Genomic DNA, 17358 nt, shown 5'->3' on the forward strand with positions numbered 1-17358 from the left:
GCCCATTTCCCAAAATGTTTCCTTGGCCTCTCTAGAATATTCACTTACTCATCCCAACTCCTAACTGTCCTTCCCTCCCCAAACAATGGTTTTAACCTCGATGTGAGTCCAGAATAAGTCAATGGACCACAACATAACCAAATCCAGAGGTGTCAGCTTCATAAACGGCAGGAAATTTCAAGGCCTGAAACCTTTGTGCGCTCTAATACATACTGACCAATGCACACAAGTCATAAATTAATATGTAATAAAATCTCATTTTCCAACTCTTATTCTGAGAAGACTAGAAAGTTTACCTTTTCTTTGTGGGCTCTGTGGAGTTCTTTCCAAGGATTTCTCTAAACAAAAATAAGATTAAGATCACCAAAACATAGGTACAAATGGATGAGGAAGTTCAGCTGGTGTCAGGAGGTATAAGGACAGAAACAGAATGTTTGGTGAGCCAGTTATGAGCAGTTAATGATGACAAAAGGGATTCTACCATCCCTTATATCAGTCAGTCAGCAATCTTTTATTAAGCACTTACTTTGTGCCAAATACTAGATAACAGCAAAAAGGCACAGTCCCTGTTCTCAGCAAGAGCAAAGTCTCCTGGGGAAATAATACATAATAATATGTCTAGAAGCACACAAGATATAATAGGGTATGTGAAAATAATCTGAAAGGGAACAGCATTAGCAGATGGCAGGGACCAGGCCTATCTCCTGTAGAAGGTGGAACTTGAGCTAAGTCTCAAATGAAGTCAGTGAAACTAAGAGACAGGTTAGGGAGCAGAGCGCCCCAGGCCAGGAATGGAGATGGAGATGAAGAGGGGAAGGGCCACATTGTGAAGAGCTGGAAATCCCTAAGGAGCCTGTGTTTGATCCAGAGGTGATAAGGAACCAGTGGAATTACTGACTAGGAAGGGAACAACAGTCAGTCCTGTGCTTAAGAAATGTCACTCTGGCACCTGAGTGGAAAATGGACTGGTGTGGGAACAGATGTGAAGCAAGGAAGCCAGTCAGAAGCCAATGCAGCCGCCTAGGCAAGAGGTGATGAGGGTCTGAACTATAGTCTGGCCATGGGATTTGAAAGGAGAGATAGAGGAGATGTTTTGAAGGAAGAAACAATAAGACTTGGCATTGGACTGGACAGGAGGAGGAAGCATGAAGGAGGTGTCAAGGATGAGGAGTCATGGAAAATGAATGCTCTCCTCTTCAGATTTTGCAAAGGTGAGAATTTTCAGATAAAACCTGAAAAACTTGAGTAGTAATATCTTATAAAATTTTTTTTCATGACCAAGATAATACTGCTATAACTACATGGTATTTAAAATACATGAACCCCCATCCCAAAGGGAGACAGCTTCCTGGAGAGGCCAGAGATTAGATCTGGCAAAATTGAAGTAGCTCAAAATTGACTGCTTTCAACTGCAGAAAAATCAGCCATTTTTTAACTGAAGAGAACTAAAATCTACATCCTAGTAACAAACAGTGATTACTTCTTTAAACACAACAACTGAGTGGAGAATGGATGTGTTGACATCATCGTCTTGATGATTTTGTGCCAGCCCTCCTAAAGCTAAAGCCCTCTCTCTCAGAGGCCAAGAGGCTTTTGGGGAAGGGGCTCCACTCTTACCTCATTGCTTTCTGCTCTTCCTCCATCTGCTCTCTCACCTGCCGCAGTTCTTTAAGCAGTTCAACATCAGTACCATTCACCCAGGTGTAGACCACATCGATGGGCATGGGCAAACAGAGCCTGAGGGAGAAAGGCCCGGACAACATTGGAAATCAAATTTTCTACACGAATTACAACAAAAACTTCAAAAAAAACCAGTTTGAAACAAGTTATATAAGTCTCATGACCATGTTTCTTTAAGCATCTGCTGGGAAGTAAAGAATTCCATTTGCAAAGTACCAAATACACACATTTTCAAAAACAGTGAAACCTCTAAGTCAATCTGGGGAAAGATCTATTTGAAGTAGCAAAAAGCTGAAGTTTTTAACCAACAGGGTTAGTATCCTGGGGCCATCAATTTAGAGCTGGAAGAGACTTAAGATTTGGTTTTTGCTTTTACATACAGTAAATAAAATTTCCAAAGCCAATCATTTACACAGAAAAGCTAAATGGGAGAGGATAACTTTACTTTTATAAAAAAAAAATCATAATATAGTTAATTTAAATAGTAAGCTGTCCAATGTATTTAGAATTATTCAATTTATGATCAACTGATTTAAAGTACCTCAAGCAAGACACAGACCCTTGGCTAAGAAAGTATGCAAGCCTTTGAGGCCAACATTAATGAAGAGAGAAAAACAGAAATTAGCCAAAATAATTATTTGAATGTATATCGGCTCTTCTAAAGCCCTTAAAAATTTTTAAAGTAGGGGCAGCCAGGTGGCTCAGCGAGTAAGAGCACTGGCCCCAGTGTCAAGATGACCTGGGGATCGAATCCAGGCTCAGATACTTAGCACCACACCCAGAAATAACTGGCCGTGTAACCTTGAGCAAGTTACTTAACCCCAACTGCTTTAAAAAAAATTTTTTTTAAGTTGAATTTGCTCCATTTAAAATTCTATGTATGCTATTTCATAAATCTTTTTTTTCTAAATGATCATAAATGCCAAATTAGCAGGTTCTCTGGCCTGCTTCTGAATAATTATAAAAATACAATTCATATATTTATGGTGCTTATTTCTGTCACATTAAAATACTGAATTAGAATCTAGAGCTGGGGTTTCCTCACCTCCCCTGGGTCAGAAACCCCTTGGGCAATCCATTGGGTGAAGCCTTTGGAGAGACCCTTACTTAGAATCATGTTTTTAAATGCATAAAATAGAATACATAGGAAAACAATTATATTAAAATCAAGATGTAATTGCTTTTTCCCATCCAAGTTCATGGACCTCCAGAAATATCCCTTGGGAGTCCTGTGGATACTAGGTTAAGAACCTCAGGTCTAGAGGAAGGTCTCTCACCCAGTGGGCACACTCCCATAGAGGATTTATGGAAGGACCTAGACAAGAGAGCTGCAGAATGAATCAATGAACAAGAATTTTGTTAAGTGCTTACTCTGCACATAGGAGAAGGTGGGGCTGTTTTATAATCTACCTACAGCTGTTAAAGTATAGGTAAAATGGAACAAAGATCACGTAAGAGTTTTGCAGTGAATAGGTAATTACTATTGCAGTGTCCTAAGAGATGACCAATTTCCTGGCAACCAAGGCATAAAAAGGAAACACTGTAGTGCAAAGTACTCATTCTCTGATATGAGAGAGAGAGAGGGCCTTTCCCTTCTTTCCTTGTCTTTCCCTCATTTCTTGCTGCCCGCCGCTACCTCTGCCTCGGGAGGAGCTCGTCCATCTCAGCGATGGGTTCTCGGGCCTCCACGTTATTGCGAGATGAAGAACTCAGGGAGATAAAAAGGGAAACTGGCTTTTCCCACAGTCAAATCACCCGTCTCTACAGCCGGTTTACCAGCCTGGACAAAGGAGAAAATGGTACTCTCAGTCGGGAAGACTTCCAGCAGATTCCAGAGCTGGCCATCAACCCCCTGGGGGATCGGATCATCAATGCCTTCTTCCCTGAGGGAGAGGACCAGGTAAACTTCCGTGGATTCATGAGAATTCTGGCTCACTTCCGACCAATCAAAGATGATGAGAAAGGCAAAGACGTGAATGGACCAGAACCACTCAACAGCCGGAGCAATAAACTACGCTTTGCTTTTCAATTATATGACTTGGATAAAGATGACAAGATTTCCCGAGATGAACTGTTACAGGTACTACGCATGATGGTTGGAGTTAATATTTCTGACGAGCAACTGGGAAACATCGCTGATAGGACGATCCAAGAAGCTGACCGGGATGGGGACAGTGCCATATCCTTTTCAGAGTTTGTCAAGGTTTTGGACAAGGTGGATGTAGAGCAGAAGATGAGCATCCGGTTTCTTCGCTAATAGACTGGGATCAAAATGTTCCTGTCTTGTATTTAAGAAGCAGAACTTGAGTTTTTCTCCCTCTCTTCAGAGCCCCTTATTTCCTCAACTGCTGCTGCTGTTGCATGACAAGCCCTGCCCTGTTTGTGTCAGCACACACCTGCCAGCCTTGGTGTTACAAGCAGGGCACTGAGGAATGAACTGTACATGGGCTCACCTGCTCTTCCATTTCTCCCTCCATGGTTCTCCATTTACCAACAGCTGCTATCAGCCCCTTCTTGGATGGAGACTGTTCTAGTCAGGTGTTAGTGTACCTCCTCGACTTCCTTTAATTTCTCTACCTGCATGTATGCAATAGCACAGTCAATCCTTCAGTTTCAAAGTTCTTTTTTTACTGAGCCTCACCCTCCCTTGCTTTTCCTTCCCCCAAGCTATGCCTATCACACTCTTACATCTCTGATTTGTCAGGACTTAGAAGGTTCATGAGGCAGCTTGCTGGTTTTTAACCACTTTCCACTTTTAACTGGAACTCTAGGACACTGCCACCCTGGGAGCTTTTCCTTGAAGAACAGGAACATCCTTGGGCTCCTTACTTTCTATGTTTTAGCTGAAAGACTGAAGGACGGAGACATCCTTCCTGAAAGTAAGTGGCCAAGGTGAGAGGCAGGGGTCAAGCCCTCTGTGTGTACTGGCTTAGGTCACCTCACCTCTCATCCCTGACCTGCATGATTACTCTTGTCAGCACAGTTCAGGAACTGGCCATCTACCTGGAGGCACAATTGATTTCTGGGCAGGTATTAATGGGATGGCACCTGTGGCGATATGTATGTGAGATTTCACATGGCTCCTTGGAAAGGGTTTAGTGTCCTCTGAGCTCCTTGGTTCTGACATCCACAGCATGGTTTAGACTTCAATATTACTACACGGAAGTGTCTTACACTCTTAGTGTCTAAATATTAGAAAAACTAGTGTTATATCCTGTGGGACTGCTGTTTTGGGTGGATGGGTGGGGTAAAAATGGGGAGAAAATTTGTAACTCAAAATCTGGTGGAAACGAATGATGTAAATCAGAAGTTAATAAAGCATTTAAAAAAAATAGTAAAAAATAAAAAATAAAAACTAGTGTTAAAGAAGTGCCTAACTTATCCCAGATCAAGAGATTTTAAGATTTTCCTCAGTATCTAGAAGTTCTACATATAGATTCTCTTTAAAACTGACATTTGCAAATGATTATGCTGGAATTCACAGCCAGCTCGTATTACAGGTCCAAAGAGATGAATGTACTGCAAAATTAGCCTTTTGGTTAACTAGCTTCCTAGCTCCTCATATCTACTGCAGCCGATTCTTCAGAAACAAGGGGTCTGGCACTGATTACACATCCTCAGGTGGGTTTGTAGGCCCTTGAAAAAAACCAGAGCAACTTCCCTGCCAACATCAGCTTAATTGAGACTTCCCTGAATCAGGCTATGACATGTTAACTGTATATGAAGTGATTAATTTCTGTATCTGCCCTGGACAGGCTTTTTTCTGGTTCTTTGCTTGCTTATTTGCATCAGAAGACTGATTAAGGTATACATGGAATTCTTTGGGAAGGTACCTTGCTGATCTATCCTGAATCAAAATGCCAGCTGGAAAAGTAGGGTGGGGGAAGGAGGTGATCAGGTGGGGCAGTGTAGATACAAATTGCCAACGACTTTCTCACAAGGGAATGAACCTAGATAACTGCTCAGATGATATAACACGGGAATTGTATAAAAGGAAAGAATTGAATGCCCATCAATTGGGGAATGGCTGAATAAATTGTGGTATATAAATGTAATAGAATACCATTGTGCTATAAGAAATGATGAATGGGCAAAGTTCAGAAAAACCTGGAAAAACTTACATGCCCTGGTGCTGACTGAAGTGAGCAGAACCAAGAGAACATTGTACACAGTAACAGCAATCTTGTGCAATGATCAACTTTGACAGACTTGGCTCCTCTCAATGATCTAAAAGACTCATGACAAAAAATGCCATCCACATCCAAAGAAAGAACTATGGAGTCTGAATGCAGAGTGAAGCAGACTATTTTCTCTCTCTTTTTCTTTCTCGTGGTTTTTCCCTTTCGTTATGATTCTTCTTTCACAACATGACTAATCTGGAAATGTTTAATATGATTGTACATGTATAGCCTATATATGATTGCTTGCCATCTTGGGAAGGGGGGAGAGAGAAAAAAATTTGGAACTCAAAATCTTATAAAACTGAACACTGAAAACTATTTTTACATGTAATTAGAAAAAATAAAATAAAATACTATTAAGTTGTGGGGGGAAGAAATGTCCAATGTGATCCATTAGAGAGGTACTTTACTGGCTTCACGATTTGCATTATCACAATCTTAAGGGGAAAAAGATGCATTTTAGCCCTTTGGCTGTATAGCAAACTGTTTTAATACATGGATGTAATTTACTGCCCCACTAAAATTGCATTCTTCAATCCATCAATAAATACTTGTGGTTAAAACAAATAACAAAACAAAAAGAAAGGATACATCTTTGAGTTTAGTCTCCAGCAGTCTTGTTAAAAGACTATCTAAGCTGTTGTACTCAAGATTAGATTGAATAAAATAAGAAATCACTTTAAATGTAAAGTTCCCCCTAGAATGGTAATAATGATGAGCTTAAGGCATTTTATTTTGAAGCCTTTTGGTATTCCCAGGTTGTAACAGAGTATCAAACTCACAGAAAGCACTCAATATGTGTTTGTATTTAATAGTGGTCCTCCCCTGATCCCCGCCCCCCTCATTTTTACAGATAAGGGAACTCAGGTCCAAGGAAGTAAAATTACTTTTCCAAGGAGGTCACATGAAAAGAGATGAGAGGTCCTCAAGAATTAAATTTCAACAATATAAATAGGAACGATCCTGATAGGGAAGAAAATGAAGGTAACAATTAAACAGCAAGCTGTGGCTACAAAGGGAGCTCTCACTACCTCCTTTATAAAAAGGACAAGTGCAAAAGGCACAAAAGGGTGGCAGTAACTCAATACTTAAATGGACCAATGGACCTGGGCTCTCCAATGAGATGCAGATATCCTTTCTCCTCCATGACTTCTCAAGCTAGGGGATTTTTGCCCTTGCCCTCATATAAAATTTCCACAGAGAATCCTTCCCTTTGCTTGGAGGCTTTCTTTGAGGTATGCTTTTTCTTTTTTGCTACCCCTTGGTGCCAGCACCACCTTCACTCAGACTACCCAGCTGTTAAGCTTTGCTCTTGCTATATAACCAATCTGCCTCCTTTTCTGCACCCATATTTCCTGGATATCATTTATGTCACTTCTTGCAAGTAAATCATCTTTGAAATAAGCTGTATTCTGCATACATTCAGCAGGTGTCTCTCCATTGCCTTCTGAGTTTCTAACAGTCTCACATCTTCAAATACTGGGGCATTCTATGATTCATAATCACTTAACATTACTGGAAGAATACTGGTGTTAAATATTCCATGTAGGAAAATTTAACAGAAAGTATCAAGACTAGAACTCAGATTTCTCAATTTCTAGTTCAAGAGCTTTCCACATCAAATGGATAATGAAATGGTCAGAAGACACTCTGGGTCACCACGGGTTAATTGAGAGAGGTTGTGCCAGACAGACATCATTCTTCTTTGTTCAGGGTCCAGTGGTACATCAGGGGAAAGTCTTTAGGACAGTATACCTATTTCTCAGAAAAGCATGTGAGAAAATCTTGAATATTTTGTATTTAATCTTCTGCATGCATGCTGCTTCCCCACAAGAGTTCTCAAGTTAGCAGGCATGTTGGAATCAAGCTGGGAGATGCAGAAATATTGCCCTGACCTTTTTTAAATGGAAAAAAGGGTGCAGCCTTCAAATGTTAGAGGGCAGTGAACTTACCTTCAATTTCTGGCAGAGTTCTACACCATAATATTAAAGGAATGGTTGGGAAGAAGTCATTATGGGAGGCTGTAAACACAATGCATAACTTCTTCATGAACAGGTCACACTAATTTAACCACAAATAACTTGTATAAGAGGACTGCTAGGCTGGCCAATCAGAGAAAGGCTAAACACCTTCTAATTCAATTTAGGCAAACAACTTACTGTTGGTGTCTCATGCTACCCTTGTATACAAGATTAAAAGACATGGGCTGGAGAAGACAGAACAGTTATGTATATTTGAACTGGTTTAATGACTGGAACCAAAAACTGGTCATTACTAGACTGTCAGCTGGAGGACGGTCTACGGTGTCCCAGACTTCTCTCAGCTCATGGCTCTAAATTCCTTGAGTGCAGGGACTATTTTCTCATGTTTTTGTGTATGCCCAATGCTTAGCACCGTGCTTGGCACACAGCAGACACTTAATAAAATGTCTGTTGACTTGAAGAAATCAAAGCTCAAAGAAATTAAATGTTTTGGTGAAGTTCACATTCATTTTAATATTAGCCTTTAAAAAATCTGATTTTAAAAAATCACAAGTTGATGTGAAAGTGAGGTATAAAAAGATATTTTTATGTATTTGCTCTTGCAGATTATTTCTTGAAAACACAAATACCAGCTCTTTTAATGAGTACAAATAGTATTATTAAATTTCCTATTACAATTTCTTGAGATCATCTGCTAACACTGTGGTTCTCAGTACAGGATGGGGAAAGCATGATCAGACCACATTTCATGTGAAAATTATCTGAAGGATCCAGTGGACGGTAAACTCAAAATGAGTCAATGAGAACAAAGGGGGGGGGGAGAGAAGGAGGAAATATTGTATGATCTTGGGCTACAGTGGAAGAATGGTAGCTTGCTGTAGTGGCAACCACACTGGCATACCCAGGATGGCTGCTAGCACAGGTTTTTAGATCTGCTTTACTAGGAAAGGTAGCTGTTTAAGGGGTCAACAATGTTTTTTTAAATTACATTCACTAGTTCAGGGGAAAAGTCAGCACCCTGAACTTCAGAGAAAATACAAGCAGAGAAATAAAGACCAACAGACAGGGCTCTGACTGCCTGAATCAAAGCAATATTGCTATACACTTTACATGCATTCCTGGATCAGGAGAGACTTTACATCTGAGCATCTGGGGAGCTCTGAACATAGTCATTCAGAATCTTGTCCAGGAAATCACAAAATCCTTCTCATAAGCCAAATCCCAAAGCAAAATACCAACTCAGAGTATATATATACTTCTCAGAGTCAGAAGGCATCACAACTCTCATGCCTAATCAACTTAGTACCAAAAGCAAGCAAGCCTCCCTTAATGGGCTCCATGTGAGGCTTATTAATGGGTGGGGAAGATCTTAAATCCCATTAACATTACACACATTCAGAATGCAGGAGGAAGGGGTCAGTTCTGTACCCATCTCCCCTGCTCAGATGATCTTAAGAGTTCTAGATTCAGCACTGAGCCCTCCATTTTAAAAAGAACATGGACAAACAAAGCTGGTCATGGGGCAGGTGACTCAGAAGGTGAAAGGCCTGGAGGTCACATTGCCATTCCTATAGAGAATGGCTCTGCTGACACTTAGCCTTGTGAAGGGCTGGGGAAAGAGACACTCTACATGGAGGCCTTCAAGTACCCAAAGGCCTGTCACTGCTTAGGTTTAAAAGATAGAACCAGGAACATCAGGTAGGAACTGTAGGGGTGGAAAAAATTCCCTAACAATGGATCAGCCCTGTGACTCCACAGGGATGGAAACTCCCAGGGAGGAGATTCCCTGTACCAAAGCTCAAAGCTGGGGTAGTAGAGAGTTGCCTGGCCCACAGAGATGAAATAAGTCTCTCAACCAACATCACAGCCAATACATGTCAGAGACAGGACATGAACTCAGGTCTTTCTGACTGAAACCAACTTTCTTCCATATCAGTCACTGATGCTCAACATAATTGGGATGTTAAAAAGTACACTGATGGGTTAGGTAGCGAATTCCCCACCACTAGAAATCTATCAAGCAGAGGCTAGATAATAATTTGGGGACATTGCAAGGAAGGATTCATGCTTCAGGGAGAGGCTGGTAAACAAACCATGACGTCCATTTTTCAAGATTATATTTCATTCCCCTGCCAAAGAAGCTACAATGAATGGCCTTCTAATGCCTACCATGAGCCTGAGCCCAGTGCAGCATTGGGAGGAAAGAGATCATAGTAACACTCCCAAACAGATAAGGATAGCAATCACTCCCGAACAGTTGTGCTTAAAACTTTATGTGTTTTGGAAGGGTCCCTAAATCTAACACCATGAACTGCCCAATATTGTCTAATCCCATAAATACTTGATTATTGGTGAAATACTTCCTAATGCAAATTTTAACCTTCCTGGAAACTTCAACTGCATACTTTACATATGGAGTTATCTAATCTCATTCAACTTTTTCTTCTTCAAGTTTTGAAATGAGCTCCTTATCTTCACCTCATAGAAATCCTCAAGGCTATAGGGAAAAGGTCCTTCACAAAGCTCTCAACTTGTGCTTGACAAAAACTAAAAAAAGTCAGTATCCCCATATATTTATTCTACAAATAAAATATTTATATATGACAATTACTGGTAGAGTATCCATCAAATCCTATCAATTGTCTTCATGTGGTTTCGTGATCTGGGACGGCCAGTCTTAATCCTCAGCTCTCCACTCACCCCTGAGCCATGAAATCAAAGGTGCCAACGCCCTGATTTTACCCAAGAACATGGAAAACTATTTTTGAAACCAGAGCCCAAAGCAAAATGCTTGACTGAGGTCACCTAAATAGTTGTTGGCAGAACCAGATTAACTTTAACATTAGCCTAAAAAGAATGCTAAGATGATAAATTAAATAGTAAAAAAAACAAACACAAGCCTGATGTGAAAACCAAATCATGTGAAAAGTTACTTTGATATACTAGCTTACAAACTGAAATCACAATTTGCCTGCTAAGGAGACTCTACCAAACACTAGCTCTTCTAGTGCAGATAAAGAACATCCGTACAATTTTCTCACACATGCTTCGATCACATTACTTCCTCAAGGTCAGTGAGTCAGTTGGCAGTTTCTCTAAGATTAGACTACAGCTTTTCTATTTGAGGCTTTGTTCCAACCACTAAACCACCATCTCAGTTTCCAAATAGGTAAAGTATTAGAAACAAGCATGTCTCAGAGCTGACATTTACAGCTTCTATGACTCAGGTTTGATTATTATTCAACGTCAGATGGTAATAAAATTTTTTTTTTTTGTAAAACTGAAAGATTTTTCACAAAGATCTTAGAAAACTTGCAAGACAGAATACTGGAGAACTTAAATCACAAGCTTCCATTATACAAAAAAATTATACAAACTTGGTGACTTTGCCAAGGTCACTGGGTTATTAGTGCCACATTCGAATTCAACAATCAGAATCTATGTGAAGGCCTTCTCTCCTTCACTCCATAATTCTTTGCAATCTGGCTTCCAACCTCATCATCCCACAAAGGAACTGCTCTCTCCAGTTACCAATGATCTTTTAACTGACAAATCTAATGGTTTTTCTCAGTTCTCACCCTACTCAAGGACAACCCTCTACTCTAGGATGCTCTCTTCTCTCTGGGTTCTCTGACTAATCCTCAGACTCCATGCTGGCTTATCCTCCATCATATACCCCTAACTCTGGATACAGGTCAAGCTTCTGTGCTACATCCTCTTCTCTTCTCCCTCTACACTCTTGCTCAATAATCACCCAAGATATGCCCATACATTTAACTATCCTCAGAAAGCAAATGTCTCACAGGTTAAGTATATCCTGTCTCTCTCCTGGCCTTCCACATCATCAACTGACTACTGGAAATTTCAAACTAGATGCCCCAGAGACATCTCAAATTCAACACATCCAAAACAGAACTCCCCTCCTCTCTTCCCAACATCCCTATTTCTTTCAAGGTAACCACTATCCTATTCCCTGGGTTCATATCACCAGCATTAGCTGTGATTTTCTCCCTTTCTGCCATATCGTTCCCATCTCGTCCCTTCATTCCAGTTATATTATTACCATCTTAGCTCAGGCACTTGTCACCCAGGTGACTTCAAGTTCCTCCTAACTGGTCTTCTTACTTCAAGATCCTCCCTCTCCCCAGTACCCTACAGAATGCTGCCCAATGCTAAGGGTTTCCATAGCACAGATCTGACCACCTGACCTCCCTATGTCAACAGCCCCCTATGGCCTCTAGGGTTAGATATAAACTGCTTGGTTCAGATTTTAGAGTCATTTACAACATGGCCCCTATTCATCTTTCAAGTCTCACTGGATATTACTTCTTCCTCCATGCCCCCACAATCTGTAAGCTGCCCAAACTGGCCTCCTCTGTTTCTGACACATATCCCTCTATCTCCGTCCTTCTTGCCTGGAGCACATGTCCTCCTGGCTTCCACTTCTGAGAGTCCCTCTCTCTTCATGCCACAGCTCAAGCAAAACCTCTGTCACGAAACTTTTCCTCTTTCCCTACCCCTGATTGCTGGTGCCCCGCACTCCAAAAAAACCCTACCTGGTATTTAACAACTAGGTCCATATTTGCATTTATTCTGATATATTCAAATAGGTCCTCGTTGTCTCAACCAATAGAATGTGTGTCTTGAATAGGGATATTTCCTCTGTTTCTTCATCTCCAGCACCCGCCCAGGGCCTGGTCCAGAGAAATATTAAGGCTTAACTGATGGATGAAAAATGACATGATCCCTGACCTCCAGGAGCGCAGTCTAGTGGGTGGAGAGCAGATGTGCACATAAATTATAATTTACAATTATACAACACTGAAAACTTTATGAAATACTTTCCTCAAAACTATGCGACACGTATTATCATTACCCCTACATTTCAGCTAGGGAAACTGAGGTTCAGATTAAGTGGTGATATCACTGTATGAAGACCCCAGCAGCACAGTGAGCAAGGCCATGGTGACAGCGTCAGAGCCTGCAAATGAACTCAAGCCCAGGATGTTTGTCTCCACTAGGCCACCCACCCTCTCCTAATACTAGCTCAGGTTTACATAGCATAGAAACCCATAAGTGAGTAGAACATGAGGGTGCGTGTGTGCGTGTGTGAGTGTGTGTGAGAGAGAGAGAGAGAGAGAGAACGCGAAAGAGAAAGAGGAAAAGGAGAGAGAGGAAGAAGAGACTGAGTGAAAGATGTAATATTCAAGGAGGGCAAAGACTGCTCTCATATCAAGGAAGCCCATTTAGGAGGGAGCAGCACTCTAAATTACAGACAGTTTAGTTCTAGACATCATCACAGTTGGGGAAGGGTAAGCTAATCTATGAACAAGGATATCCAGGAGCTTGACCAGTACTGGGAAGAGAACTGGAAATTATGCCACATGAAGAGAGAGGGTTACAAAGAAGACTTGGGCAGAGATGGGGGGGGGGGGAGCCACATGTCAGCTGCCTTCAAGCACGAGATAAGCTGTCATGGAGGCGGGGTCAGAACTGTCCTGCTTGGTCTCAGAGAACAGAATGAGGGACAACAGGAAGTAGCTACAGATGAGCAGATTCAAGATCACCCAAAAGAGCTCTGTGTTACCTCAGGCTTCCAGGTCTAGAAACCTTCGAAAAGAATCTAGCTGAGCAATGGGGGAAGAGGAGAGGAACTGGGAAGCAGGCAAGGCCATCAACAGAAATCAGCAAGGTGGAAGGTTTGGTGAAGAAGACGATAAAAGTTTTGGTCACACTAAGACTGAGTGTTAGCAAGATAGCCAGATTTCAGAATTTCCAATTAGAGGTTGAAAAATGAAAAGAATGACATTAAGTATTAAATTCTTGTAAATATAAAAAATTAGAACCATTTTTCAAAGCAATTCAAATTAGGAGAAAATGCATACAAGTTTAAGTATTGTCTATTAAAGCTGAAAATGTCCACAGAAAAATATTTTTTTAAAGTTTACTAAAATATCTGCATATCATAATCCACTTGTAGTTTTTGCTAGCAAGATTTAATAATTTGAAACACGTTATAAAAACAAATGATGTTTGATGCTATCTAAAATTAGGAGAAATACAGACATACACACAGTAGAAACACATAAAGACTGTCTTAATATCCAATTTTCTGAACATCTGGTTTCTTTGCAAAAAAATCAGGGGATAATAAATTTGGAGCTGGAAAGGACCTCACAGGTCAGAGAGTTCACCTTCCCTGTCTTCATTTTACAGACAAGGAAACTGAGGTTAAAAACTTAAGAGTCACACAGCCAATACATGTCTGAGGAAGGGTCTGAATCCACACCTTCTCACACTGAGTCCACAGCACTAGCCACTCTTCCATGCTGCCTCCAACTTATATTTTGAAATTATACAGGGCAACCAGAGGCAGCTAACAAATTATAGTATGTCTATATACAATGAACAGTAAGTAGGGGAAACACATGAAGGTAACTACTCCAGCAAAGCTCCTACCTTACCTATCTACATCATAGAAAGAGATTCCAAGGGAACTCTTGGTTCCCCAACCTACATCCAGATTGGACCCAATACATGGGTGATGTCTAGAAGCTCAATTAAACACTAAAATTCAGTGGACTGAAAGTAACCAGTTACACACTCTCTACAGACACGTCTAGAATTCGTCGTCTGTGTAGCCCAAAGAACCTCGAGGTATCTTACTTGCAGTGAAAGTTGCATGGTGGAAAGCATTGAACAAGTCCAATTATCATCTTCAAAAGAAATCTTACCGACTCTGAAAGGACTTTCCGGCAATGTTATCTCTATACGAATCAAACAGAACATGATATTGGTCCCGACTCCATTCCAGCACAACCTAAAAAAGAAAAATGCCACAATTACATCATGGTACATTTTCTTGGCATTAAAGGATAACAGAGTAATTGTTACCTCTTCCCCTTCTCCCCTACTCCCAAGGGTGCCTGGGGACCCGAAGGTGGTGGGGATGGAGGGGGCGAGGCAATGCTTCTAAAAATACCTTCATAGGTCTGTTCAATGTGACTGTCCCTAAAATAACCTGGATCTATTAGGGGCTATCTTTTGCCTTTCTTGGTATCTCCAGCACTTTGCACGCTGCCTGGTATACTAGAGGCACTTAATGAATGCTTATCGATGAACAGACTGAAGAGGTGGGTTACAGAGCTTAAGAGCTGCTTCCTTTGTGGCACAGCAACTATTTTCAAGATATGAAATTTAAAAAAATGAACGTACTTACACTGCGTCTTCTATAAAAACTGTAGCCATTGTTCAGAAGTATGACAATGCCCCTAAGTATGACAACGCTCCAATTACAGAGCCCAAATCCTGAGTTGGAGCCTTTGCAACAGAACATATAAACTGTAGTTCAATCTCTTTCTAACACCTCCTTTGTAAAGCAATTTGCAAATGTTAAAGCCTTACATATATGCTAGCTTTAAAAAAGTATTATTTCTAATAATAACCCTAAAAATAACCCCTCCCCTGTGGGCCACTGGGACTAGCGTCTCTAAGACCACAGGAGAGTATAGTCTGGGCCAGTTAGGAAAAACAGCAGAGGGCCATGCCCTGTGCTAGGGCCTGGGGTACAAATACAAAGAACGAGGTAACCCCTCTTCCCAAGAAGCTTGCCTTCTAACAGAGAAGACAAGTACAGTTAAAAACACAGAATAAGCACAAATCTACACAAACATAAGGTACTCTGGCATGGAGGAACAGCTGGGAAGATCGGCTCAACACTGAACTTCATGCTTGAGCTGGTTCTTAAAAGACGAGGGGAACTCTCCAGGTGAAGGTGGAGGGCTCCCTCCTCATGGGACGTCCAGTGTAGAGGTGTGGACCCCAGCAGGGGTTTGTGAATGTGCTGAATAGAGAGAAGATTAAATACAGAGAGAGCATGGCTAACAATCTTAATAGACTCTACACCTGTGCAGGGTAGAGGCCATGCATTCCCTAACCCAGGGGTGGGGAACCTGTAGCCCCCAGGCCACGTGTGGCCCTCTAAGTCCTCAAGTGCATTCTACTGACTGAATCCAAACCTCACAGAACAAATCCCTTTCATAAAAAGATTCGTTCTGTGAAACTTGGACTCAGTCAAAAGGCCTAGAGGGTCACATGTGACTTTGAGGCCACAGGTTCACTACCCTAGACCTAAACCATTTACTCGTCCTGTGTACATTCAACAGGTGCTTAATGAATGTTTTTCTGTTGGTGCCTCTGTCTTGTTTTCCAGTGTGTGGAAGCCTGAGCTATCCCTACAACTGTATGTTCCTGAAGAAAAAACAGCTTTAGTCTCTTACCTAGCAGATCAGTGGATACTGGCCTACCTTACGCTTGACTTTTTTACACACAGACACCAAGACACACATACCACACATATGGAGAGGCAACCTGGCAGAAGAAGGCAGAAATCTGGGCTCCAATTCTGCTTCTGAGCCCATTGCTGACACATTTCCTGGGTGATCCCGGGCAAGTCACTGAATTTCTCAGTACCCCAACCAACTCTCTAAGACTAGAAATTGCAGAGAAGGTACAGATCTGCTTTGGTAGAGGGAGTTTACTGGGACTTCCCCACATCAATTAATTCGCAGATCCAGGCCCCCCCACACACATACACCCACATTTTTCTACATCTGGCACTATGTTTTAAATTAATTTATTAAGCAGTTACAGTACAGGAGGCAATGTCAATCATAAGACCAAACTGCCCTCAAGGACACATGTGCAAACACCCTTAATCATTTCTTTCATCAGATAAATTCATCCCAAGGTCTTCAAATTGCTTCTATCATATACATGAACAAAACCAGCAAAGGAGAAGTTGGTCTTTTTCAGCACATTCACAAATATCTGGAGACTGTGAAACACCAAGTCCCAAGAATCTCTTTGGGACAGCAGGGCACCATCTCACAGCAGGGCTGCTTTCTTCTTTCCTGCATGCTGCAGCTTCTCTTCAGCCCCTCTGCTTAGCCCCTAAGTCTCAGGACACCACAGCTAGTTTTTGTAAACAGACTAAAGTTGGGCTCATCAAATTTGTTTTGGATCTAGAAACAAGTCAAAAGCACATAGGCACATGATGAAAAGTCTTCGGTTTAAATAAAGGGGCTGGTGGAAAGGGCAGTCTGTGATGATCAGGGTTTAGTTCCCACTATCAAGGTGCAACCCAAATTTAATTCACCGACGGTTTGCAGAAAGCTCTAGAAGGAAAACTCCTTTGCAAACCCTCAAAAACACAGAGCTAAGCACATGAAGCAGTATTAGCAGTATTTCCTGGACCAAAGGGCCTGATCTTCACCAAACTGCTTTCCTTAACACACATGCTACCATCCATCTGCAGCTCCATCCCCAGTCACTTGTCCAGTCCTTTAAGGGAAGATAAATATTAGGCATCCATGATGAGACTGCCATGGTGAGCTGGGACCCAGGATTCATCCAGCTCCAGACTACATAACCACGTAACACAGTATCTAATGGAATGAATCACAGACTCTGAGCACAGAGACCTCAGAGACAAGTTGTCTCACCCCAGCCAAGAA

General features: G+C 41.4%; 1 protein-coding gene and 1 pseudogene across 2 annotated transcripts in view; one reads left to right on the forward strand and one right to left on the reverse strand.

Moving 5' to 3' along the window:
* Positions 1 to 17358, reverse strand: part of GNPTAB (N-acetylglucosamine-1-phosphate transferase subunits alpha and beta) — a 92221-nt gene that overhangs the window by 55482 nt on the left and 19381 nt on the right. For both annotated transcript variants that reach the window (XM_069095245.1, XM_069095246.1), the window contains exons 2-4: positions 14578 to 14663; positions 1618 to 1737; positions 297 to 338 (exon numbers count right to left, since the gene is read on the reverse strand). In XM_069095245.1, coding sequence (XP_068951346.1) covers positions 297 to 338; positions 1618 to 1737; positions 14578 to 14663 — 248 coding nt within the window. The remainder of the gene's footprint in view (positions 1 to 296; positions 339 to 1617; positions 1738 to 14577; positions 14664 to 17358) is intronic.
* LOC138166743 (calcineurin B homologous protein 1 pseudogene) lies at positions 1758 to 4256 on the forward strand (annotated as a pseudogene).

Source organism: Petaurus breviceps, unplaced genomic scaffold (genome assembly GCF_028583685.1).
Source record: "Petaurus breviceps papuanus isolate PSGF00001 unplaced genomic scaffold, PetGlider_PUasm1.0 225, whole genome shotgun sequence".
Lineage (NCBI taxonomy): Eukaryota > Metazoa > Chordata > Mammalia > Diprotodontia > Petauridae > Petaurus > Petaurus breviceps.